Source organism: Equus caballus, chromosome 24, assembly GCF_041296265.1.
Source record: "Equus caballus isolate H_3958 breed thoroughbred chromosome 24, TB-T2T, whole genome shotgun sequence".
In the NCBI taxonomy this organism is placed as follows: domain Eukaryota; kingdom Metazoa; phylum Chordata; class Mammalia; order Perissodactyla; family Equidae; genus Equus; species Equus caballus.
Window position 1 is genome coordinate 37507503 of NC_091707.1, and position 25811 is coordinate 37533313.

Sequence of the window (25811 nt, forward strand, 5' to 3'; positions counted from 1 at the left end):
AAAATGTCACCATTCTTGTCATGCTACTATGGATTATCATTATAGCCTATTGATGACTATTAAAGAAGGATATTTATTAGAGAGCAGGATGTTCTGCACTTTGCCTGAATCCTGCAGAGCACAGAAAGGCCATGCTTGTCTCCAATAGCAACATTCTTCTATTCATTCATCAAGACTTTACATAAGAGTTTTTATAGAGATTTTATAAAATTCTTCACACTTCTAGATCCTATTGAGCTCCCGGTCATCTAACATCTCCAGCTCTTCTTCTTGAGTCCATCTTGACTGTCATCCCAATCCTACATTTATTGAATTATTTATTTTATGTAAATGAATCTACATTTATCTTCATTAACTTTGAATTTTATTCTTTCTTTTCCCAATCTCACCATAGCATTTGCATTCTGACATTCAATACATCCCTCCCATATATAGGACAGGTGTGAATTTGTAAGTATGCCTTGTCTTTCTTCATCCAAGTCACCAATACAAATATTAACCAGGTAGTTGTTAAGGACTTAGTCCTGTGGCTAGCCCTGCAAGATCTAGTCGTCTGTTTAGTGCGCCATCTAGAAATCCTTATAACGTGTAAATGTTCCCCAATTTTCTCCATTGTGATCTCAGAGGTATCCCTAAAGACCTTGTCTGATGCTTTACTGTATTTTTACATTCTGTCCATATCATTCTCCTGACTTTTCCATTTGGTAAATGTGTTCTCAAGGAAATGAAATTATTTTAGTTAGAAATAACTATTCTTAGTGAAGCTGAGCTAGCTCATTGCATCTCTTCCTACTTTTTAAAGCCCAGAGGTCACAAAGTCAATTGCTCACAAAGGCCAAGAAGGTAGTAAATGTTTAGATCTGAAGCTGGTGTAAGTTTTTTGTGAACGGAAATATGCATCTTTTGCCTAGGAGACTCTTTGCCAGCTGAACAAAATCCTTCTGTTAGCCAATATTACCTGGCATTTTATGATTCCTCTTATAAAGAAGTTTACTGGTTTGTTACTTGTGTGAACTCATATCTATCTCCATTTTGAAAATGATGACCATATTGGGAAATCTCCTGCTATGGATTTGGAAGGGACCATAAAGCTCCCAATTTTGTTCCAATTCAATTTAAAAATCTCCTCTACAATGTCTCTAACAAATGATTATATAGATTTTTTTTACATCTGTCAAATTAGGGTGATTTCACCGCATCACAGTGCACCCGCTTCTCTTCCTCCTTCCTGTTCTATCTCAGAGGAAAAAATGGCTTGCACCCTTTCCACAGTTGAGTCTACCTGTGCCCTTGGCCTCCTGCCCTTTGTCTCTTCTGGGATCTCACGCCATCTGTTACTTCATCTCCATTTTATCTGTTTTATTTCCTCTCTTCTGCCTCTTCCCATCTGCTCAAAACATGCTCAAATATATCTAAAATATGTTGTTTGTCATTTCACTCAATGGCTTCCCACCACCAACTGAAGAGTCTGACATGATTTCAAATGTTCAAAGGCTAGCATGATTTGGCCTCAACCTACCTTTTTATCTAGCGAAACTCTTTTCTCTCTAGTGTATACCCTGTGCTCTAACCAAACTCATCCACTGTTCAGACTTCATGATTCTCTTATTCCTTTTGGCCATGCTAGTCCCATTGCTCAGAATGCTATTTCATCTATCTTGTTTTCTTTCCTTCCATTTGTTGAAATCCTAGATATCCTTCAGGGCACAGCCTATGAGTCACCTCTCTCATTTTTTTTGTCTACGTTATTGCCTTTACCACTTTCTATTTTTTAACTGCTATTTTGTCCATGTCTTATCTCGTCTACTCTATTGTGAACTTGTTGAAAACCTACAGTGTGTCCTATCCATCTTTATAGCTTTAGGATCTAACACAATTTTTTGCACATAACATGTGTTCAATAAATGTTTATTGATTGATGGAATAATGGACTCTGAGATTCACTAATAATGATCAATCTATGTGTCTTTCAAAATCACACTCAGCTTCCTATATGTTGGGATGACTTCATTTGAGATTTATATAAACCAAATTCTTCCCCTGTAAAACAAAAGAAAATAGCTTTTATTATTTTATATGTTACAGATACTAGACTAGGTTTCTTTCATAAATCTTCCATGTGCATTATTCCTTTTTTATCCTAAAAAAATCCTGTTTGGCAGCTTTTTTTGTTCTTTAGATGAAGAAACAGGGGCTAAACAAAGTTAAAGTGTTCTTTATTTCAGAGCTGGAGAGCTACATCTGTACTTGGAAGTCTCCTGGGAGAAGCAGATTTTTGGATGCCTGTCATGGGAGAGCAGAGATTTGGATAAAGAGATGCTTGGGACATTTTTGGTGCTGCTTTGACTCACTGTGTGACTTAGGAAAGCTTATGTTAGGCTTTTCCATTTGTAAAACTGAGATTCATAGACCACTGTGCAAAATATGTGTCCCCTTACTTACCTCCCTCCAAGAGATTAATGAGATGATTTCCAAGGAACACTTTGATTTTCTGTGATAAAAGAAATAGATAAGTATGAAGCGAAGCATTTCCTGCTTCTATTGAAGGTTTTAAGAAGGGTGAAAACAGCCTTTTAAAAATTATCAAAGTAAAAGCTAGAAGAAGAAACAGCCATGTACACTGAAAAGCAAGTCAACGATTAATGTAGAACACCTAATGATCTTCTGCTATGTGTATTGTGCATTGCAATTTACCAGGGACTTTTACATATATTATCTCACTTGGTTCTTGTAACTACCTTATGAACTATATAGGCTAAGTATTGTTATTATGATTTTTAAGATAAGAAAGCTAATACTCAGAGAGGCTAAATGACTTGTTTAGTGTTACCTGACTTATATGAAACAGTCCAGGGTTAAACCCAGGTTTCCTGACCTTGAAACCCAAGTTCAGGGATCTGCACCTCTATGGTTCTGCTGACATGATAGCCTCCAAAATGGACCATCCACATTCTGTCCATGTTTAATGTTGAATTTAAATCCTACTTCCGATATAAAGCCTTCCCATAACACTCTAACCTAAAGCCAGTTCTCCTTCTTCCATGTTTGTTGTGGTCCTTAAACAGATCATGAAAGATCTCTCAAAGTTCTTGTGAAAATCCGCAGATTATCCTCTCAGGCGGTTCCCTGGAAACTTTTCTATTGAGGTGGGTTTCCTGTATTCTCTCTTCCTTAAAATAGACCCTTGGAATTCAGTCCAATTTCCACTTTTCTTGTTAGTTTCCACCATCCATTCCATCCTTAGGACTGAACATCAGCACAAGGGGTGTTTGAAAGGTAGAGATTTTCTGTTCATTTTGGAATCAATACCTAGCACAACACCTTGTACACAGTAGGTGCTCAATACGTACTTGCTGAATGAATGGCTAGACTAATCAATGATTATAGATGGGGTAGAAGATTCAAAAAGTTTGATAAGAAAACTGGAAATAAATGTTGGCACCTGATAATGGAGGATCTGGGATACCAGGCTGAAGAGCTTGAAATTTTCCCAGCTGGCAACAATAGAGTTACAGGATCCAGGAAATGGTTTTTCTGGATTTTCTACTTCTAGGGCAGGTTCCACTTTAGAATTCAGTAAACATCTTGCGTTTTTTTTTTTCCTTTTTGTTCTTGTCTTTTTAACTCCACTGGGACCTCCTCCCACCAGTGCCACTCTACTGGAGACTTGCGATATGTAAGACAAGCGGAAAAACCCAAGTGAATTGAGGAAGTCTGCTGAAAGCACTGATTTCTATGATGTCTCAGTTTGTTAACTAAATTGCAGGTTGTATTGCTTGGCCAGAGACAGCTGACAGGCAACTCTGCCTGAACAAGTAGCATCTCCAAAATGACACGTGCACTTTAGTTTCATTAAAGGTGGTGGGTATCATTATAGCCTGGGCCATCACAGTAAATATGGTGATTATATGCATCCCCTAGGATTTGGGGTTGACAGCAGAGGTGGGCTGTGCTAAATAGTCTTGGCTGGTGCATTGACAAAAATGACAGCAAAGCAGATCTCTGGGCCCCTTAGGAAGGAGGCAGAAGTTTATGATGTAAAGAAAGTTCCACAGGCATGCTGAAATCTTACCAAGTAATTTCTTTGCTTATAAGTTGTATTTAACATTCCTCTCTTTAATACTTTTTCTGCCACCCCAGTGTCCAAAAATCTGAAATGTCAACTGCATGTGACTGACATGCTAAGAATTTTAGCAATCGGCAGAAACGGTGGTAGCTATTTACTGGTTAGTCAGAGGCAGCTTCACCTTGAGCATAAAGTGAACATTTCAAGATTCCCCAGCGTACACCAACCTCCAAATACCAGGTCCTCTTTCTATACCTGAGGATTGGCTCTCTAGCTCCTCATAGGAGTCGATCTGTATTGGTAGAGTTGCTTGGAAAGGATTTATCTGGTCTTCTGCTATGTTAGAAAAGGGATAGTTCCCCCATCTACATTATAGTATGAAGCAACTGCTGTTTCCTGGAAAGAAAAATATTGGTGGGACACTTCTTGTGCTTTCTGTCCAATCTGTTATCTAGTTGGTGGGATTGCATGAAGGGTCTGCACACATCTGGGAAGACGCCCTCCTTCTCTTCTTCCTGTTCAGAGGGCTGTTCTCCCTATGCTGGGCATACCCAGGCCCAGTCCAGTTTCTTCTTTGCAGGGAGCCGTGGGAAAGGGAGCAGGACTAGAAATATGAGCAGGAAACCTGATGTGTGGCCAGGTCCGAGTCTCGCCCCAGGCCCATTCCCCATTCAGCTCCACAGGCAATCAAGTTTGCTGATCCTTTAGCCTGTGTCTATTTCTCAATTGGCTTAGAATTCAGAATGGAGAGGGCTATGATTTATCACCCACTTAAACCTCAACATGGTAGAGTAGCAATTCTGTTTTTCTAGCTGTTAGATTGCAGTGAACGTTTTTGATTTATTTGGCAAGTGTGTTATATAACTAAAATAATTTTTTTTCAATATCACAGTCTGCTCAAAATTAAATGGTAGTTTTAGAACAGTGGCCTACATTAAATTTTTCTTGATGGTTATAGCCACGCAGATATATGAACTCACAGAACTAAAAGTGTGTTTGCATAAAATTTATATGTACCATTCTATACTGAATGGTCTGCTCTTATGCAACTTTCAATAATTCATTTTATTATCATTATCTCGGCTGGCATTTATTATTCCTATTGTTCATTGGCTAAGCACATTTCCTATTGATGTGTTTCTGAGTCAAGGTGAAGGTAGCTAACGCTCTTCAGAGTTCAGAAGGAAGTCTATTTTGTTTGAATTGGACCTTCTTATGAGGCTGCCTAACAGTGATAGATTTTGTTGTTGAGCTTCAGCCCATGAAAAGTGCATTAAAACCTTGAGCTGAGCCATCTCTCTGAGGCAGCAGTTGGCTCATTACAATTTGGCAGGCACTGTAGATGTGTGTGAGATTTGATGATGGAGTCTGCTTACCTCGTCCCAACCCTGCAAAGGGGAGGGGAATTACAATTCCTTGAGCATCTCTGATTCTGTTCTAGCTGCCTGCATATATTGTGTTATCCTCATAACAAGCTTTTGTGGTAGGTAATAGTTTCCCAACATTAAAGATGAGAAAACTGAGGCTTCTAGAGTCTAAACAATTTGATGAAGAACACACAATAAGTGACGGAGTTAAGATTCAAAGACAGACCTGTCTTACTCAGTCTATGATTATTATAGTATGTTAGCAGTTAAAAGAACAGAAAAGTCTGAAAGGGGTGGACTGATAATATAAGTGATTAAAATGGAAGGAGGGACAAGAAAAAATGTGCTTTTTTGTATTTTTCTTCAATTCTGTGGCCCCCTATGTATCTCTTGTTGAAGTTAAGAGAAGTTGCAGGGCCGGCCCCGTGGCTGAGTGGTTAAGTTCACGTGCTCTGCTTTAGTGGCCCAGGGTTTCGCCTGTTCAGATCCAGGGCACGGACATGGCACCACTTGTCAGGCCGTGCTGAGGCAGCATCCCACATAGAACAACCAGAGGCACTTACAACTAGAATATACAACTATGTACTGGGGGGGTTTGGGGGAGGGGGGAAAGAAGGTTCGTAACAGTTATTAGCTCAGGTGCCAATCTTTAAAAATAAAAAAAGAGAAGTTGCTAGTCATATGATAACAAAAGTATGTCTCTTTCTCTTTACCCTACTATACAAAAAAAAAGAGCTGGGGAAACTTGATGATACATGGCAACCAACACCAGTCTTTATTTCTGATAGGCAATAGGGAGTGGTGGAGACTGTAGTGAATTGGATAACTTTTGCCTTCCTCCCACAGTCCCTTCTGGCCTTTAATTGTGTTTGAGAAATGTTATCCCAGTGTTGCTAAATTTTACCATTTTCAAAAGAACTTAGAAACGTAGCTATTCATGAGATATCTTCTGAATATTTAAATTTAGAAAATGAATTGACATTCAAAAAGATACTATGAGTACCCCCTTTAAAAAAATAAAATAATGTATATCTGAGGGCCTGATCCAGCCTTTAGGTTCTGAATTTGTAACTTCTGTATTACATAATGCAACTAATAAATATCCACTGGAGAAAAATAATCAACAGACAAAAATCAAACCAAAAGCACTTTTCACTGCTCTTGCAAGAAGTATACCCCCCAGATTTAGTTCTGTGTGTGTACTGTGCCCCTCTGGGGTAGTTGCATGACACCTGGTACTCTCTCTGCTCTTCACCAGAATTGAGATGAGACTTGCGTGTCATGAACACTTGAGGTTTAGATGCCCTGAGTGCTTGTTTCTGTGCATGCCCCGGCTCGACCTGGTTGTCTGATGATGGAGGTGGTATGGCTCCTCAACAGCCATCCTTTGACAATTGAATCAGAAATGCATTCAGCTGTCTACTAAGGAAGGTGTCTCTGCTTGTAGCTGGCTTTCTAAGGTGTTTGCCTCTAGGTATTTCCCTGCAGAAAGTTTCTTGAAGTCACTACAAAGTAAAGAGGCAAGAAATACAACTATGTTTGAGGTTTTGGGAGCTGTTTTTGTGTATTCTTTCAGATAGGGCTTGGTGGCTAGGTTTAGGCACACTTATTTAATTCCTCGTCTGGATCCCTATTACTGCCTTCTCTCTCCTTTAAATTTTGACTTTATTCTGACCTTAATCACTGCCTCAAAGGACTCAAAGGTATCACTGAACATGGATATGACTAGTTGGCAGCAGTAAGAGAATTGCTAACGGCTGAAACGTGAGTGTTCTAACATTGCCTGGATGATGTCTTCCCTGACAGCCTCTGAGCCTCTGGGCCAGGGTCAGGTATAAGCGTGGCACAAACCATTGCCCTTCTAAATAGCTAAAGCTCTTCTCCTGCTCAAAGAGAGATACCTACAGCAGAAAGCAGAGGAGTTAGCAGCAGGGCACACTTAGGAAAGAAAGGATTTTATTGATATTTATGTTGAGTCTATAGTTTTCTAAATCTCGTAAATGTAACTTTGCCATCATCAAGGAAGCATTTGCCAGGGGGTGTGGGGAGGGCCTTTTGGGAAAGAGAAAAAATACTCTCTAAGTTTTAGGATGTTTATGAACCTTAAAATGCATTCTCTTTCTTTATATGTGTTGAGCCCTGAGAGTCCACCTTAACATTCAAAGGTTTCTGTCTAGGCAAAATTACTGAAATTTTAGAAAGCAGACCAGCTGGTTGATATTCTAAAATGTTTTCATGCCAAGTATTTCCTATTTTTTGCTTTCGCATGCTGAATTTCATTTGCATTCCAACAGCTTCAACCTTCTAATCTCCCCCTATCCTCCTTACCTCCTCATCTGCATCTACCTAAATGTGTCTTATCAAACCCCACTTTTTTCTGCCGTTGGCCTGACCCCTCCCAAATAAGGTATCATTTTCGGTCCTGAAGGGCACATAATGAATCCTCTGTCATGTCTGTCATGAAATAAATGAATAGCCATAGTCCCCTGAGATGTGGTCGTGGTCCAGTTTTCAAAAGCACTCTCCTAAAGCAAAATCATAGCGAAAATTGAAAAGCAATAAATGAACCATGGATGGAGATGTTGCACTCTGTGCTAAAATGTTGCTTGCTGAGAAATGCAAAGATGTTTTTACCATTGTGTCAGGTGCTCAGCTGAGCGTTTATTGAACCCCCTAAATGGAGAAAGATACAGAAAATAAAAATGCCTCTTCTGCCCTCACAATGCTCATAGCTGATTGGAAGAAACAATCATTCCATTAAAAAAAATTGAAATAAGTCTATGCAAACAATTGATCTTATTGTTGAATAGATACTGGAGTGATTGTTGGATAACTGGTAGACCTAGTTAATCTTGGGGTGCATGCATGTAGAATTATATTCAGCTTTATACATCTATGCACGCTGACTAGGAAAGCTGGACTCTCTAGCAGAGGGAAGTCTCTTCTCCATATAGGAAAGGGCACCTCATTCAGCTTTTGGCTGAACCAGGCTCAGGAAATTTGCCTTGTATTTGGGTCATTACTGGATTGGTGATCCCAAATGACCAACCAGTTCCATTCCCTGGAGCTCATGTTGACTCTAGATCACTCTGATGTTTTTGTTTTGTTTTGTTTTTTGCAGGGAAAGATTCGCCCTGAGCTAACATCTGTTTCCAATCTTCCTTTTTGTCCCTCCCCAAAACCCCAGTATGTGGTTATATATCCTAGTTGTAAGCCATTCTAGTTCTTCTATGTGAGGCCCCACCACAGCATGGCAACTGACAGACAGGTGGTGTGGTTCCATGACAGGGAAGTGAACCCAGGCTGCTGAAGTAGTGAGCACCAAACTTTAACCACTAGGCCATCAGGGCTGGCTTTAGATCATCCCAATGTTTAATTCACTCTAGACTCCATCGTTGGTTCTGAGTCAGGTCTATGATAGGTTCACATTCCTGAGAGGCCTTTTATGGAAGTGAAGGCCCCAAGTTTCCACTGAATGTCCGGGGACTGTCCAAGGGCTGGATTAGAACTTGATTACAGAAGCCTTTTGATGGACACAAAGGGCCTAGATTCACCTGAGCCATAATCACTTTACTTAAAACGCAAAGCAGAGGGTCAGAGAAACTTGCTCTCGGGCATGTTAAGTTTTAAGGTCTTGTTCAAGCACACACACACATACACACACAACTCTTTATTTTTCTAGCACTATATTCCTTAGCCTTTTGGATGAAATCATTTAACATCCTTACATCAATGAATAAAATTGTAGCAAACCCGTAAAGTAGAGAGTGAAGAAGAAATGTTTGTACCCTTTAAATGCTGTAATATAAATACTTCTTCATATTGTGTATGGACTTATTATATACTCCGTGGATAAGCTGTGTGTCTACAGCTGTGGCTGGCTCCCAGGTGGCTCAGAGTGTATGCTGTATCATAGAGGAGTGATGACTTCGTAGCTTCTCAGAAGTATTTGGCTGAAACTTACTCACTTGGTAGGTATACTAAATTCAAGTAAATTAAAATAAGGAGATGTGTTCTGCAATTATTCCATCAAAAGAACCTGCAGCTTTTTGATGCTGGTGTGTTAGGTGCTTTTCCAAAGGTATGAGTCAGCTCCTGTGACATGTTTTCAAGTCTCCCATTTGGATCACCTTTGCTAATCTCACCTGGAGCCCAGGGAATGTTCTTTTCATACTTCTGCTCCAGCGTCCAGATTCCTCTCCCTTACAGTGGCTTGGACGCTGGCATGGAGGCCAGCAAGCCTGCCTTCTCCTGATGTGCTGCAGCTGTTTAAATTTCACTTTTTTCCCCTCTGTTGTTTTTATTATGGTGATTGGGGGTAAGTTAGAATCAACCTTCTGAATTAGAAATGCTGATACCATCCAAGGGAGAGTGTTACAGTGGTGATAGTTGGAGGAGGAGGACCATAAAATATCATCGGGATGAAATACCTAGCTGCAACATTATCTCCAGGACACACACACACCAGTGTCGCTGCATGCAGACAGGCACTGCTGATATATTAGAGTCTGTTGGCCATTTTGTTTACGATAACTAGGACAGGAAAAATGAGCCCCTATTTCAGTGTGTTCATCCCAAGATGATGACACGGTAGATTCTCCTTGCAGGTAAACCAAGAGAGCTCAGTTAATCACCATTTATCACTCAAAGGACTCAAGTGTCTTGCAGATGAATTGGAGCCCTGGAGACTGAGATATTCATTGGGTTGCAATGCTATTCTCTTCTCTCATGCCGTCTAATGTAATAAACTGAAGTCCTTGGCATCAGAGTAATGTGTGCTGGCTTTGAGAGTCCCAAGCCTTTAACATGTACGTGATTCACTCCACAGAACTAGATAAATTTTCAGAAAGAAATGTCATATCATTATAATTTTAATGACTTTCAACTTCGCTCCATCTCCTCCATTACCAGAATATTCCCGACTACCATCATCTTTTGCCAGAAGCTTCTAATTTATTTCTCTGTATCCGTGGCTGCCCACCTTCAAACGGTTTTATGTTGAATTGATTTTAGTATCTAAACCACTCTTAATGGATCTGAGATAGATTAGTTCATGCCCAAATTGGGTGATTTTTTATACATTTTGTCGTATCTTATTAGAAGAGTGCTCCATTTGCCAGGTAATAGTTGAGCGAGGAGGTACAGTCTCCTTATTTGACCCTCCCACTCATATATGAGTTATTCTGACCGCTTAAACACAAACTATTGGTCAAAAACTGAAAAAAAAAATCATGGCTAGCCTCAAAGTGTGCAAGGTTTCATAAAAGGGGTCAGCATGCTTTTTCTGTGAAGGGCCAGAGAGTAAATATTTTAGGCTTGTGGGCCACACGATCTCCATTGTAACTACTCAACTCAGCTGTTGTAGTGCAAAAGCAGCCAAAGCCAAGCTGTAAAGGAATGAGCACAGCTGTGTCCCAATAAAACTTTATTTACATAAACAGGCAACAGCCAGATTTGGCCCACAGTTTGCTGGTCTCTGCTTTAGGCCAATCTGCCTCCTACAACTTTTGCATACCCATTCTCCAAAGGCATCATAAAAAAATGCAATACTCCACGTTGCATTTTCTGATAACCCCGAATACTGAATCTCTCAATTCTGAAATGTGTATGCTGAATATTTTTTCTTTTTTAGCTGGAAAATGATAGGTTGTTTAGGCTAGGAATTCATCTATGGGAATGACTGAGAATGCCTCAGTTATTAAATTAGGAATTCTTGGTTGATGTTTATTATTCAAATAAGTCCGTTCACCTTGAAGCCATAATGTTAACTCAGTCTGTCACTTGAAAGATACATAAATAGTAAAGCACTTTGGAGAATCACTAAAGGTTTCCTTACAACTACAGAGTAGGTCTTGAAAGGTTATTGGCTGTTTACTGGTCTCTTTTCCATAGGGGAGCTGCACTTATCCTTGGGCTGGAATATCTTGTTTTAAGAGAGTTTCTCCTTTGCAGCTCACTCAGAACTGATCATGCATCTTTGGGAAAACTGACTAAAATTACCTAGTCTAGAGTGAAGGGCCAAGGGACAAAATTGGCATTGGGACTATCAGCTAATGTCGTTGTGCCAGGGGAGATGGACTGGCAGAATTTCGTAGGGTCTAGCAGCCATGAGTTAAAAGAGATGGAGGTTACCAAGACTAGATTGGGAAAATAACGTAAGACATGTATTCTAGACCTGCCACATTTTGCCTGTGGGACCTTGCATTTCCAAGTTTAAATCTGTAAAATGGGCACTTGAGCACAACATAGAGGACAGGGAGAGTGAGATTATCCACACAGGCTCATTGCTCACTCTGTGCTCTGAGGGCTAGATCATAATTTTAGACCAAATATGTAAAAATTCACATGTGTATACACAGGCATGCACTTGCATACCCATGTGTACTATGTTTGTATTAAGTATGTTTACATACCTTATAGAAAGAGCAGTGTGGGGAATAATTAAAGAATATAGGTAAATGATTGTAGAACCACTTTTATCGTGTAGTACATGCTTTATGGGTGTTTGTTGAGTGACTGAAGTTTTGTACTCCCTAGTGCAGAGTATCTCAATAGTGACACTATTAATATTATAGGCCAGATATTTCTTTGTTGTGTATTGTTGGATATTTAGCAGCATTCCTGGCCCAGACTCTCTAGATGCCAGTAGCACCTCATCCTCAGTTGTGACAACCAAAAATGTCTCCAGACATTGCTACATGTCCCTGAGCACAAAATTTCCCACAGTTGAAACCACTGCCCTAGTGGAACAAAGATAGTCATATACGGAATTGGATCCCAGCCTTTAACACGTATCTGAATCACCTGGAGAGCTTGTGAAACTACAGATTGCTGGGCCCCACTCCAGGGTTTCTGATCAGAGGGTTTAGTGTGAGATCCAAGGATTTGCATTTCTGACAAGTTCTCAGGTGATGCTCATGCTGCTTGTCCCAGGATCACCCTATGTAATTGTGTAGGTAAGATGTAAGATGTTCTGGAAAACTTCTGGATGATTTAAAATGTGCTTCCTAATTTTGAGGACTAGAATGTTGTTACTGTGGGCACCGGGCTTAAGTTCTCTTTATTAAGGCCATTGGCTGGTTCTTCACAGCTGTGGTAGAGATTTGGGGGGTAAGCAAGGCATTTATGGGAGACGTTCAGTCTGTACTGGGTTTCAGTTAGCACTGCCCTACCAGCTGTCACCTGAATCCTGCCAGGAGACTGCTCCAGGTCTTGGCACAACACTGGGGCTCCTACGGAAATGAACTTTAATTTTTGCTTTGTAGTCAGACTTAACTACCAAATGAGGCAGTGTGACATTGGGGTCTGTGGATAAGAAGTGAATGTTCAGAGTGGATTTGAAGGACGTGATGACTCAGGATGCCGGTTTGTGACCAGTGACTCTTAGAGCTGTGGCTCTGACTTGCATCTTATTTACTTGCACTAGCCGTCTTGTCCTTCCTTGATTCTCCCCGCTCAGGTCAGAGTTCCTGTTGTCCTGAGCTATCATCCATGCTCTCTCTCTTTTTTCCTTTGCTTGGAGTTTGAGATGGAGCTGTCTTGAGCTATTTATCAGTCTTATCTCTCTTGGCCCTCTGTTAGTATTTCAGTCTGTGGATCTAATCCGCTTTAATTGATTGACCTCGCACAACCAGACATCAGCAAAACAACAGAAGAGGCACGACAGCAGACAAGGGGAGAGGTGGATGCAATCTTGCAGGGTGGGTGCAAAGGTCATTGAGACCTGTGCAGAGTTAGGAAAATAGAATTCATTTCCAAGCCATTTAACGTGAAATTTCAAGGGACAATTTACACAGATTCCACAGCTGATGATCTTGTATGGGAGACAGTCATTCTAAAGAGGACCTTATCCTGCAGGGCATGTGCAAAAGCCTCTGACTCATCTGTCATCTGTCATACTGTTTCTCAGTTAACTCCACCATCTTCACAATTATCACCATCTTCACTCCACCATTAGCATCATTGTTATAGCATCCTTTGCAGAGCACTTCAGAATTTGCCAAAATTTTATTTCTCTTAAGTACCACATAATAGAGCTATCATTATTATTACTGTTGTCTATATATAGTTATTCTCATTTTTCATACAGATAGCTTGACCTTTGGATAGTTGAGAGATCTGCTCAAGATCACCTGGACAAGAAGATGCGGAGCCTTGATGAGGCCCAGGTCTTCTGATTCTAAATCTTAAAAGCTTATGGAACCCAGAGCAGACATTTTCTATTCACCTGTCCTTCCTGTCATAGCCACACTTAAGCTCCTCAAGGGAAAGGGACTGGGTCATTGTCATGGGATGTTAATAAAAGTCCAAACTCTCTCCAATCTCCACAGTTGGAGTCTTATCAGGTTGGGTGATTCCTAATGGTCTTATTCTCTACCTCAGACTGCTCCAGGGAGAGACCTGGTCTCTTTTATTTCTTGAACCCTTCAATAGTCATGGCTCTGCACACAGGAAGTGCACACTCACCGCTTATTAGCTAACAATTGTTCTAGGTCTACATCAAGGAGACCCTGGCATTGAAAGCATGGACTGATGATCTTCACTGAAAGGCAGTTAATAACCATGAAAAGAACCCATAATACATTCTACTAAATGCAGAGTGTTTTATTCTAAGGAACTTCAATAAAATCCCCCCTCAGTCAAAATTATCTGATGAATCACGTAAATTGTTCCTCACTTTTTGTAGTTTATAGATTGCATATATAAAGCACGAGACTACGCGTTTTGCCCAAGACGTATTGCAAAAACATCTGAATATAGATTACCAGTTCTCTACTTTATCCTCTACTGTTCAAATTCTGTTTAGCCTCCTGTGACATAAAAAGTTATTATCATAACTTGTTTCTATTACAACTACACATTCTTATTCATTACTCATTCACTTATTCATAGATTTAACAAATATTTACTGAGCACCTGTTAGGATCCCTACATGCAAGAAACCCACAATGAGGCTAAGCAGACGCATTAGGCGGGGTGGGCAGACAGAATTTACATAATATGTGCTGTATACGCCATTTTACATGAATAACTCAGTTGCAACATGTAATACTTATGACTGAAACATAGCAAAGTGAAAAACCCATGGATTTTAAAGTCAGACAAACCTGAAATCTAATCTTGAACACATATTATATTAGTTGTGTAAATTCCCAATTCTCTGACTCTCCATCTTTTTAATGTATAAAATATGGAGGGGAATTGTGAGAATTTGAAATTCTTCTATCAAAGAATTTTTACTCAGCACGTACTCTGTCCATCAAGGTAGTCTTGGTCCTGCTGCAGTAACAAACAGCTTCAAATATTTGGTGGCATAAAGGAACTATGCTTTGTTTCTCAGTCATGTTCCATGTCCATTGCAAATTGGCTTGTTGCCATCCTCACTCAATGACCCAAGCTGATGAAGAAGCCACCACCAGGAATTTACTGGGTGCAGTGAGTTGAGAGCCAATGGGAGAACTCTGGTGGCTCTCATACCAGCTATTAAATGCATGGCTCAGGAGTGACACCATATTTCTTGGTCAACACTGTTCTTGGCCCTACACATCACAAGGGGACCCAGAAGTTAGTTCTTACTATGACCCTGTAATGGGGAAGAACTAGAAAAATGTAGTAAACAGTGCCCCTGGTTACTTTCCTTACTGTGACTCAGACTTTGTAATGGGTATGGAAGGCCTGACAGTGTCTGGCACAAAGATGGATCACATGCACGTTGTTCTTCCTGTATTATTGCCTAGCACTGATGTCACAAATTTTGGGGGAAGCCTAGAAGTTAAGCTGCTGAGAACTGCTCCCTTTGCTTATCTCCCTGGCATACATTTGGGAGTTCCAGTTCTGTTTCTGTCAGCTGCAATTTTCTAAAAGAGTGGATGATGCATTCTGCTTTCCCTGGGGGCACTCTGGAACAAATGAAGAGATTGCCTTCAGGGAGATCTTTATTCCTGAGGATTTTTCTTGCCCTTGTGCATTTCTGCTCCTGAAATCTGACCGCAGTGTTGGTAGCATCTCTTGGGTCACCTCTACAGCAATAACTGTAATGTGGCTGAGGGAAGATCAGAAAGCTGGAGCCAGGCTAATCTGAGGAACCAGGTGGGCTCATAAACTATCATTACTGATGAAGAATGACTTACTGGCTATTTAAAGACAGCTGTTTTCTGTACCGTTCAGTTTTGTCCTGAATACACTTGAGGATTCTATGACAACGTCTTCTGATTTACCACTTGTCTTTGTTTTTTAATATTGAGGAAGAACATAGATTGAAGTGTTTGCCTTGGTAGCAACTTTAGTGGTGATGGGTGTGGAGTTATTAAAATTTATAGTCATGCTGTTTTTGCAACAACACTTTGCTTGTCTTGGAGAGGCTTATAAAAGGCACCAAGGAATGTGGAGAGAGAACAACTACCAAATTGTGACAGGAAATTAACTGTGCAAATGTTGTTTTCTAAGTTTCTGTTTGCTAAAATTTACACTTGTTTTCAAAATATTTCTTGATGACAGTGTCGCGAAACCAACAAGTCCTTAGCTCGTGACACTACTTTCAACTACAGTAATGAGAGGAAAGAAAGGGAAAAGATGACTGATGTTTATTGAGGTCCCAAAGTATACACAACCACGTGCCAGGTTCTTCACATGTGTGTGTTCTTCTAGAATGCTCCCAAAAAGCTTCAGAGGTTGCAATTCACTTCTCCCTCCCTCCGCACATCCCTTTATAGAAGAGAAATAAGAAGTTAAATAACTTGCCCAAGATCATCCAGCTTTAAGACTTAGAGGTATTATTTGAACCATGCTATGCTGAAACCCATGTTTGTCCTATGGAACCAATGAACTTTTCCAATAATCACAGAGTGTTATGTATGAACAAATAATGGATGGTTCATTCTCCTGATCTCATTTATCCCTCATAATTGTATAATATTTTATTATTATAAAGTGCTGTCATCTTAATCATATCATTTCAGCCTAAGAATAGCCCTATGATACATGTGAAGCTGTTATCCTGTCCCCATAACATATTGTCAAGAATAGGGTTCAGAAAAGCTAAGTAATTTGACAAAGGTCAGTCAAGGCTGACTCCTTCACATCTTCTCTTCTCTGGACACGTGAACCAGCAGAGTTTATTTTCATGGTAGTTGAGCATGATGGATTCAAGCCTGGGAAACTATATGAGTATTTGCCACAAGGCTTATAACGAACTGAGACAAAGCAGTTAGCCACAGATTATCATGCCACTGTGGTCCCAAGACAAATGACAAAGAGGTTACAGTAATGAAATCTTATTACTGTGGATAAAGAGACCACATCTGAGGTCTAGCACAGCCACATTTACCACTGCGGGAAGCACAATGAAGCATCTGGGTAAGGGTCTCTACTGACACTGGCAGCGTACTAGCAGGATTAAGAAGATCTCTCCAAAACAGTGATTGCAATGGCAAATGTGTGGTGCCTAAGATAAGGACCAAATATTTATTCTGGCAGAGATTAAATCTTTTCTTTTCCTGAATCTATTATGGATCTACAGAAAATCTCTCCAAGAATATATCTCCCTCATCAGCCAACTCACTGAGCCAGAACTGTACTTTGCCACTGCTGTTGCTGAAAAGCTGCAGAATGCTGGTTTAAAGGTCTCCTCTCTCCCCTTAAAGCTGTTCTCCATCCACAATTAATTAGCGACTCAGAGGTGAATTGAATCACCAGCAGTCCTTTCCATGCCTCCAGGATTTATATAGTGGTTTCTCATTGAAGAACAGTGGTGCGATAAACAGCCCACATTGTGGGGTGGGCAGAGGAGTAATGGTGTCTGCAGTCATGGTTTCTTAACTCCTCCAGTCCTTTCATTCTGTTAAACAGGTTATGACTCAAGTTATAATAGCCTAGCTTATTTAGGCATGAGGATGATTAGGTACCAACACACAAACACACATACACACACATCCTTAGAAATGAGTGCCAGCGGCCAGCCCTGTGGCCGAGTGGTTAAGTTCACAGTGGCCCAGGGTTTCGCTGGTTCGAATCCTGGGCACGGACATGACACCGCTCATCAGGCCATGCTGAGGTGGCGTTCCACATAGCACAACTGCAGGCGCTCACAACTAGCAGATACAATTATGTACTGGGAGGCTTTAGGAAGAAGAAGGAGGGGGAAAAAAAAGAAAAGATTGACAACAGATGTTAGCTCGGGTGCCAATCTTTAAAAAAAATCTCTTCAAAAAAAAAAAAAGAAACGAATGCCAACTCTTTAAGAGAAAGCAAAAAGGTCATGTTGTCATTTCTTAATTTCTAGGGAAGGGGAAAGAATAACATGAATCTTAATATTATTAATTGTGGGCATGAAAGATGCAAAAGAACCCATCATCAGGTTCACATATCTATGCCTCATATTTTAGAGCAAGGGACTTTGATTAGCGCTGGAGATACAAAGATGAAAAAACAAAACAAAACTGAGAGCATATAAACAGGGATTTAAGAAATCATGAGTATGTTTAGTCACCATTTGGGGAGGCACCTGTATTACGTTTCCCAGAGAACAGAACATGGGAGTTGCAGACATCATTTTACGTGGTGTACTATCCTGTCTGGGCACAAAGGAAGCAATGATATCCACCCTACATCTCACCATACTGCAGGCTGAAAGCAGCTTTTGTTGATCAGCTTATGTTCCTGTTTTCTAAGATCGAGACTCCCAGATACTTATCTATTTTTTTTTATTGGAAACGATGTGTTCGCATACTAAAGGAAAATTGTCAAGTTGAGGAAAGCCTGTCTTTTGGAAAAATAAGTAAAGTGTACCAAACTATATGGAAACCAGTGCCTGAAATCTCACCAGAAGTTTTAATTTTTTGAATTTAAGCAAAATAAGTACTTAATAAATATTGTATTTATGTGCTGAATGAATAAATGAATGAATGAACTAAATTACCAAATTTGAGATGCAGTGCAATCTTTCCTACATCTTAGTTTATGTGGATTCTAGACTTCTTTTCCCATCTCCTCCTCCTCCTCTTCCTCCTTGTTCTTCTCCTTCTCTTTCTTGAATAAGGAAATAGAGGATAACAGAGTATGTGGACAGATGTTGTGACTCAGTCTTGCAGAACATCAGAATTACAACTAAATTTTATTATCCTTGGATGTCCACCCTATTGCTTAGCCAATAATCAGGCAACTATAGAAATGGAAAAAGATGTCTCCTTTCTCTCCTTGCCCATCCCTCATGACACCCTGCATGCGGAGATCCATTTCCATGAGGGTGAGAGAGCCTGATTATGTCTACTCAGTAAGGTTACTTTCATTTTATGTTTCATTGTGAATACTAATTCTAATGCCTAGTCATGATCAATTATTAGAGGAAAAGAGCAAGAGTTTGAATAGCATTGTTATTTATATTTCAGCGTCTCTGTGCACTTCCGAGGAGGTGGATTATGTCGTTACCTCCACCTTCACCACCACCATCACCATCACCATAATCATCACCTTCACTGGTATAGAGTTAAGCTTCTGGAATTCATTGCGTTTTCTCTCCCCAAAGTCTTTTTGGGGCCACACAGTTTCTCTTCTGCTGTGTACCATAAAGCTATAGCGCTGACTGTTACATCCCTCTCTTGGGATAGCCTTAAGAGTAGGGCTACAGGTGTGGGAAGGGTGGCAGCCATCTGACCCTGAAAACCCCAGCTCAGTTTCTCTGGCCTCTACTGAAGATGCCTTTTTCTATGTGGTTTGGACCTACAGCAAGTATCATCAGGAGTGGTTTTATAGTTCTAGCTCCTCTGCCATTGACTCCTAACCATTCTGTACCTCTCCCCTTGACCTTGATTCCCTCAAAATGTGCAAGCAGGCTCATATTTCTTCTTTAATCCTAAATCTGTATTGTGAGGTGATCTAGGGTCCAGTGTCTTATTAGCTTCTCCTAGGAAATGGGCCTAATGCATCTCACAGAACTGAACTTGGCAGTGTCACTACACAGTTGTTAGGTAACTCTGTGGTTCCAGCTTTGATATCTGTTGAAGGCAATCAAATGATGTAACCTGTGCAGTGCAGCCTGTGAGAGCAATTTGGGTGGCTTTCTATCATTGGTTTTTATGTTCAGGATGAAAGCCCATGGAGAAATGTAGGATACCATTATTAACTTCATGCTGACAGCTCCCTCTGGGCACCTACGGATTTATTGTTAGTTGTAGGATCAACTTTAAAGGGAGAAAACCTTGTGGTTAGTGATAATTATGCCTTTTGTGTTTCTTTATTACAGGAACAGGGGAAAATTGGAGTTGTCTTCAATATTGGCACAGTTGACATCTCTATTAAAGAGGAGAGAACCCCTGTAAATGATGGTAAATACCACGTGGTGCGCTTCACCAGGAACGGTGGCAATGCCACACTTCAAGTGGACAACTGGCCAGTGAATGAACATTATCCCACAGGTACATGTTTCACTCTCAATGACTATACTCTCTTTTGCTCTCCCATTCTTACTCCTAAATGGTGATTTTCTCATGACCATCACCAAATCATAAAACACTGAATATTAAGCATACATTCATTTTTTTGGATGAGAAGATATGTTATTTCTTTAAGACTTGGTCCAGTGTAGGGAGCTTCTGGAGACTTACTAACTATGCACTGAACACTTTTTGTCAACCTGACTAATACTGCCTGACTGGCTCATACCAAATACAATTATTGTAGGTTTCCCAGGGTACTGCAAATGATGACCAATGGAGGGAAGGGGCACCATCTCTACATCTCTATCATGAGCTATCGTTGATAATCATGGAATAATCTGGACTTTGTGGTACCATTGAGTCAGGTATGGTTGAAGGTACAGATGGCCAGAGATTTGGGAAAGACTGTGAAAGGAGGTTTACTAAACCTGAATTGATAAACATCAAGTCAGGATAATAATGAGAGAAAAACTAAGGATGGAATTTAATTCATTTGGTTGACATTGCCAATTTTTTTCTTTTACTTACACTAAGCCTGCCTTGATATTCAGAGATTGGTCCTAGTAGGCATTTTAATAGCAAGCATGCTGGTGTGGGAGGGAGAGAGGTTAATCATCTGTTTAAATTTTATAGTTAAGGAGCATTTGCCAACAAACTCCCAGAGCCAGATGGCGGAATCAAGGGCAATGCGAGGAAAGGTTGCCTTCTTTAAAAGAGATCCTTCAAATAATCCCTTAGCTTTTCTCTCTCATCTCCCACATATCCCAGGAAAAGAGCCCTGAACCCTGATCAGAAAAGTTCCAGGAATGGAAAGGAAAATACTTGGGCTAATGGCTTTGCTCCGCAATTGCATTATCACCTGGTAGATGCAAGAGAATAGCTTTGAATATTGAAATGGGCATGTTGCTATGTCTAACTCTTTATCTCCTACCCTCCAACTTCCCATCATTTTCTATTATCCTCTCCCTTCCATTATAATGAGGTAGACACAGAGAAGAGGAAGCCAGAAGCACATTCCTAGAAGTTTAAGAGCTGTTTAGCTAATAATAATCAAACTTAAGAGAAATGTATAAAGTAAATTTGACTATTTGTGGCCCCAAAATTTTTAATGACTTGAAGGCTGTATTTTATTTTCATGCCTAATTCAGCATTAATTTTCTTTAAAAGCCAATCAGAAGTAACTGTGCTACTGGGTTTTTTCTCCTAATAGCCAGTCTTCCAATATCTGGTTTAAGAATTATGGGAGCATCCACAAACAGCAGAAAAGACCCCCAAGGTACTGAAGAAAAAGCCCCACCTACCCATTTATCCACTATCTCAATCTCCCTACAATATCCAGTTCAGCCTTTTCTAGGAGTCTCCTATCATACTCTTAGCACTTCTTAGATTAAGGCACAAAAAATGACCTTATGCATTTATCTTTGAGCCTTTGAAGAGAGCCAGAGGTGTGAGCTGCTACTGTGAATTCTCACCATCATCCAAATTCACTAGACACTAATAGACCTGATTTTTAAATGCTTCTGGCTTAAACTCTGGGGGCTGGGGGTGGGGGGAATCAAATAGCCTGAGATCGTAAAAGCTGCTCATTTGCTCACAGGAAAAATCAATCTCTCTCTATACATATTATCGTTGGCCCTGCTAGTGCTGCTGTAGGGTTTGTTGTGTTTCTGTTAGGAATTTCAAAGATTTCTAAATTGATGTTAACCACTTGCCCTGAGCCAATATAGAATCCACAAGTTTGCTGCCAGTGATGATAAGGCTCTTTAGTGGTCATTTTAAAGCCACAGACATGTAAGAAAAACAGTGATCCTTGCTGTGTGCCTATCTCTTTGTAGTTTTAGTTCCAAATTATGGGTTTCTTCTTATGTTTTCAAAACAGAATAAACCTTTCTTTAATGGTGTTGCTTCCCACTGAAAACTATTATTACTAGTAACCGTTGGAACTGTCATTTGGTAATGATATGTGTTATTATTACAGGACCTGATACAGTATAGTCTGTATAACTATGGGCTTTGGAGTCAACTGGCTGGAGTTGGGATCTTGATGCCAGTCGCTGTGAGTCTAAGGCAGGCTGGATCAAGACCTTGAAATGCCCTAACCACTGAAATATTTGATGCCTCCCCCCGCATATAATTCAAAATACAATAACCATAAAATAAGTGTAAGAATTTCTAACAGTTCTGATTTTTCTTCACTGATGATCACTGTACTCCTTTAAAAATATTTCAAATTCTTTCTCCTCATTTTTGACTCTCCGTGCTTTCTTGGTTCTCTAAGTAAGTGCTTATTCCTCTTATTTGGTGATCCAATTCCTGACCTTAGGCAAATTATTTAACCTCCCTAATCTGTTTCCTAGTCTGTAAAATGGAGTAATGATAATACTTACTTTTCAGGGCTAATGCGAAGAGTAAGTGAGTTCAGCAGATGTAAAATATTTGACATAATGCTGGGTCGATTAAGTCATTACTTAATAAATATTAGCTTTGTGGATTACCAAACATTTGGGTAGCATTTTTTACTATTACAAAATCATTCATGCAGATTACCTCATCTTAATTACTAAATAGCCAGTGAATTGGATAGGGTGGATGTTTTTATTCTCCATTTCAAATTTAAAAAGAGACCCAGGAGATACTGTGTTTTTCCTATGATCACACAGTAAATGAAGGACAGAGCTAGGACCAGATTCTCCCGTTCCCAGCTGGACATGATTTCCACTATTGTTCCCACAGCAAATTGGGGGATATTTTGAAAAACACATAGATAGAAATGAAGATCTTTCTTCCTGTATCATCTTAGATTTATTACTTTTTAGAAGTGTCATATTACAAAGGTCAGTACCTATAACCACACAAAGGTGGTTATTGTGAGATGTGGAATCAAAAATCCCCCTTTAGAAAGGAAAAGTTCTTTTAACTGTGGTAAAAGACTCATTTGTAAGAAGTCTAAGCTGTCCTCCATAAAAAAATGACAATGGGCTTTCATAAAGCAATTGAAAGAATACTGAGTATTTAAAGGAGTTATCATCTTACTTTGTTGCCTAGATTGCAAAGTGATTTCGAAAAGTCCAACATTCTGGTTTCACATTCCACTCTGCCAAGACTTCCTAGGAGTGGCTCACCTTTTGAGCTTTAGATGACTTATTTTCTCTCCTACCTGCCTTCCTTTGCTATTCAATGAATCCATTTAACTAAATTTAAAGCATCTATTAGAGTGACCTGGCAATATTTACTTAACGTATTTTAAACCATAAAATGAAAATACCCCCTCTTTCTGGGCATCAAAGAACAAAGCCACCTGGCCAGTCAATCTTGACACAGTTTCTGCAAACGTGATATATCCTCCTTTTTCCAAGCCGTTCTGTTTTATTGATAGTGATGAGTATAGAAACCATCAAGTGGAATTCAGTTGTGCTACTTTATTGCTAATATTTAAACAGTAAAGATTCATAGAGTAGCTCCTACAGAATGTTCGCTTACATTATCTCATTCTGAGGGCGTGCTCTCCGGTAATTGTTCCTGCTCACCAGGTTCCTGTGCATCAAGATGAATGGGTCAACTCCAGAATCTTCTTCTGGGCATTTAGAGGATTTTACATCCTGAAACATCCCACTGTGAAATATTTAGAAACCAGCTGGGCACAGGGCACGTAGCATTCGTTCTTTGTGAATCAGGAAGGATCCAAAACGAAAATAGTTCTATCACCATCAGAATCTTATATCACTTCATTCTGGGGGATAGAACTCATAAGCAACTTCTTTCTTTGAACCTGAAAATAGAAAGTCTAAGGAACAGGAGAGGGAAATAAAAGAAGAATCAGCCCAGAGTTCTCATCTAGGGACTGACAAATGTGCCTTATAAAGCTCTCGCTGCTGTCTTGACACAATGCACTGGTGGAGAGGAGGGAGGAGAGGTGAAAGGTGAGTTGAGCGTGGGAAATTAATTTTAGCCCCAGATTTGGCCCCCTGGAGGCTGGGCTGAGTGGGATTGTTAGAGATCCTCGCTGTGCTGCGAGTGGGTGGCTGGTTGTGTCATCAGGGCTATTAGAACGCTGAGCATGTGCCGTAAGGCGCTTTTCAGGTCAGAGCCAGGCTTCCTGGGAAGTGAAGACTGATAAGCAGCTGGGTTGTGCAGGACTTTCTATCTTCCCTCGGCAAGTGGTGCTGACGAGAGCCCGGTCTCAACTGTTTTTCTTTTTTTTTTCCTCAATGCCGCAAACCAAGTCAGTTGAAGTACTCAATTGGATTCTCCTTCCTCAGTCATTAAAATGCCCACTGATGACCTATACTTAAATCCTGTTTGACTACCCAATTCGAAACGTGAAAAGGATGTAGAAGTGGCTTCACTTTAAGGACATTAGAAAACTCTCTTTATATTTGAATGTGTCAAATTCCCCAGAACCTTAGCTTTATAGGCATTGAAAGTAAAAACATTGCTAAGTGCTTACTGATGCTCAAAGTGCCTTCATATACATTATTACATTTGAGCCTCACTCCGTCCTGTGAAGGAACTGGGTTTGGTATTATTATTCCTGCCATACCTCTATTAAGGTTGCATTATGGAGACTCTGAGAGGCTAAATAACCTACCCAGTATCACACAGCTTAAGGGATAGAGCCAACATTCCTAGCCTGATCTCAGATTGCTCTACCTCAAATTTCCTGCCCATTTTTCTGTTTATCAGAGTCACAATTTTATTGATACCAACCCTTGGTTTTCCGTTTTTTTTGTTTATGTTTTTTTCCATCAAAAGTTTTCTCAAATAGAAATCCCTCCGTGGAGTAGCTCGCTTAGTAGAACTTCTCAGCCTTGGCACTAGTCATGCTTTGGGCTGGATAATTCCTTGCTGTGGAGGGGCTGTCCTGTGCATTGTAGGATGTTTAGCAGCATCCTTGACCTCTACTCTCTAGATGCCAGTAGCATGTCTCCACACATGCCCTCCGGGGGCCAAAATAACCCCCAGTTGAAAGAAAGTCTCCAACATATTTTGTTTCAAATGCTTATTGTCCTTTCATAGTTAACACAGTATACCTGGGGATGGGAGAGATGTTTTTGTCCACATCTCATCATGGATTATTGAGACACGGAAGGGTTAAAAATAAGTCTATATACTTGACATGATGCTGAAATTTCTTGGGTTTTCATTAATTCCTAGCCAGAAGGTTTTCTTTCCCTTTTCTTACCGTTTTTGCCTGCAAACATTTGAAGCCCTGCCAGATTTGAAGCACACATTAAAACAAACCCCATCTACCTGCTCATTCATCCATTCAGGACTAGTGTTACTTTCACTTCAACAGGAGGAAAGAACATAGATAGCGAAGTCCTGCAAAGGGAATAAGTATAAATACGATCAAGAGGGAAAGCCGTATTTGAACATGACTTCAAGACTGCAGAGATGTAACAGTATCTAGAGAGAGGCTCACTAATGAATGTGTTTGAACATTGCTAGGTACATTTTAAAACCATCTTAGATATAAGTTCTTCAAACATTTGTTCACACAACGTATCAATTAATCTATCAAACCAGTGCATCTGGAATACTTAGACTGCTAAATAGCCATTCTTTCCAATATGTCAGGAATGAATTAGGATTCACAAGTAGGAAAGTATCTATTTCCAAGGGACTTTCAACCTGCTGGGTTAGTCTTTGGTGAAAAAAATGTTTAAAAAATCTTTTCAATAGATATTTTTATGTGAAGCAATGTTCTTTAACCTCACTGCAAATGAGATTCTTCTGGAAACTTTTAATAAACTGTGTGTGCTAAGGCCCCAGTTCCAGGTAATCTAATTTAACTGATCTGGTCTGTAGTCCGTGGGTCAGCAGTGATGGCGTGACCTAGAAACTTGTTAAAAAGGTAGAATGTTAGGTCCCACCCCAGGCTGACTGAATTGGAATGTGCATTTTAACAAGATCCCCAGGTGATTCATGTGCAGAGTAAAATTTGAG

At 40.1% G+C, this 25811-nt stretch overlaps 1 protein-coding gene across 42 annotated transcripts in view; it reads left to right on the forward strand.

Moving 5' to 3' along the window:
• The window catches only part of NRXN3 (neurexin 3), a 1504430-nt gene that overhangs the window by 1315963 nt on the left and 162656 nt on the right, over window positions 1-25811 (forward strand). For all 42 annotated transcript variants that reach the window (XR_011432271.1, XR_011432272.1, XR_011432275.1 and 39 more), the window contains one exon: window positions 19673-19844. Coding sequence is in view for 36 of the 42 variants with exons in the window: in XM_070250266.1 (XP_070106367.1) it covers window positions 19673-19844 (172 nt within the window). In the remaining 6 variants the exon portion in view is untranslated. The remainder of the gene's footprint in view (window positions 1-19672; window positions 19845-25811) is intronic.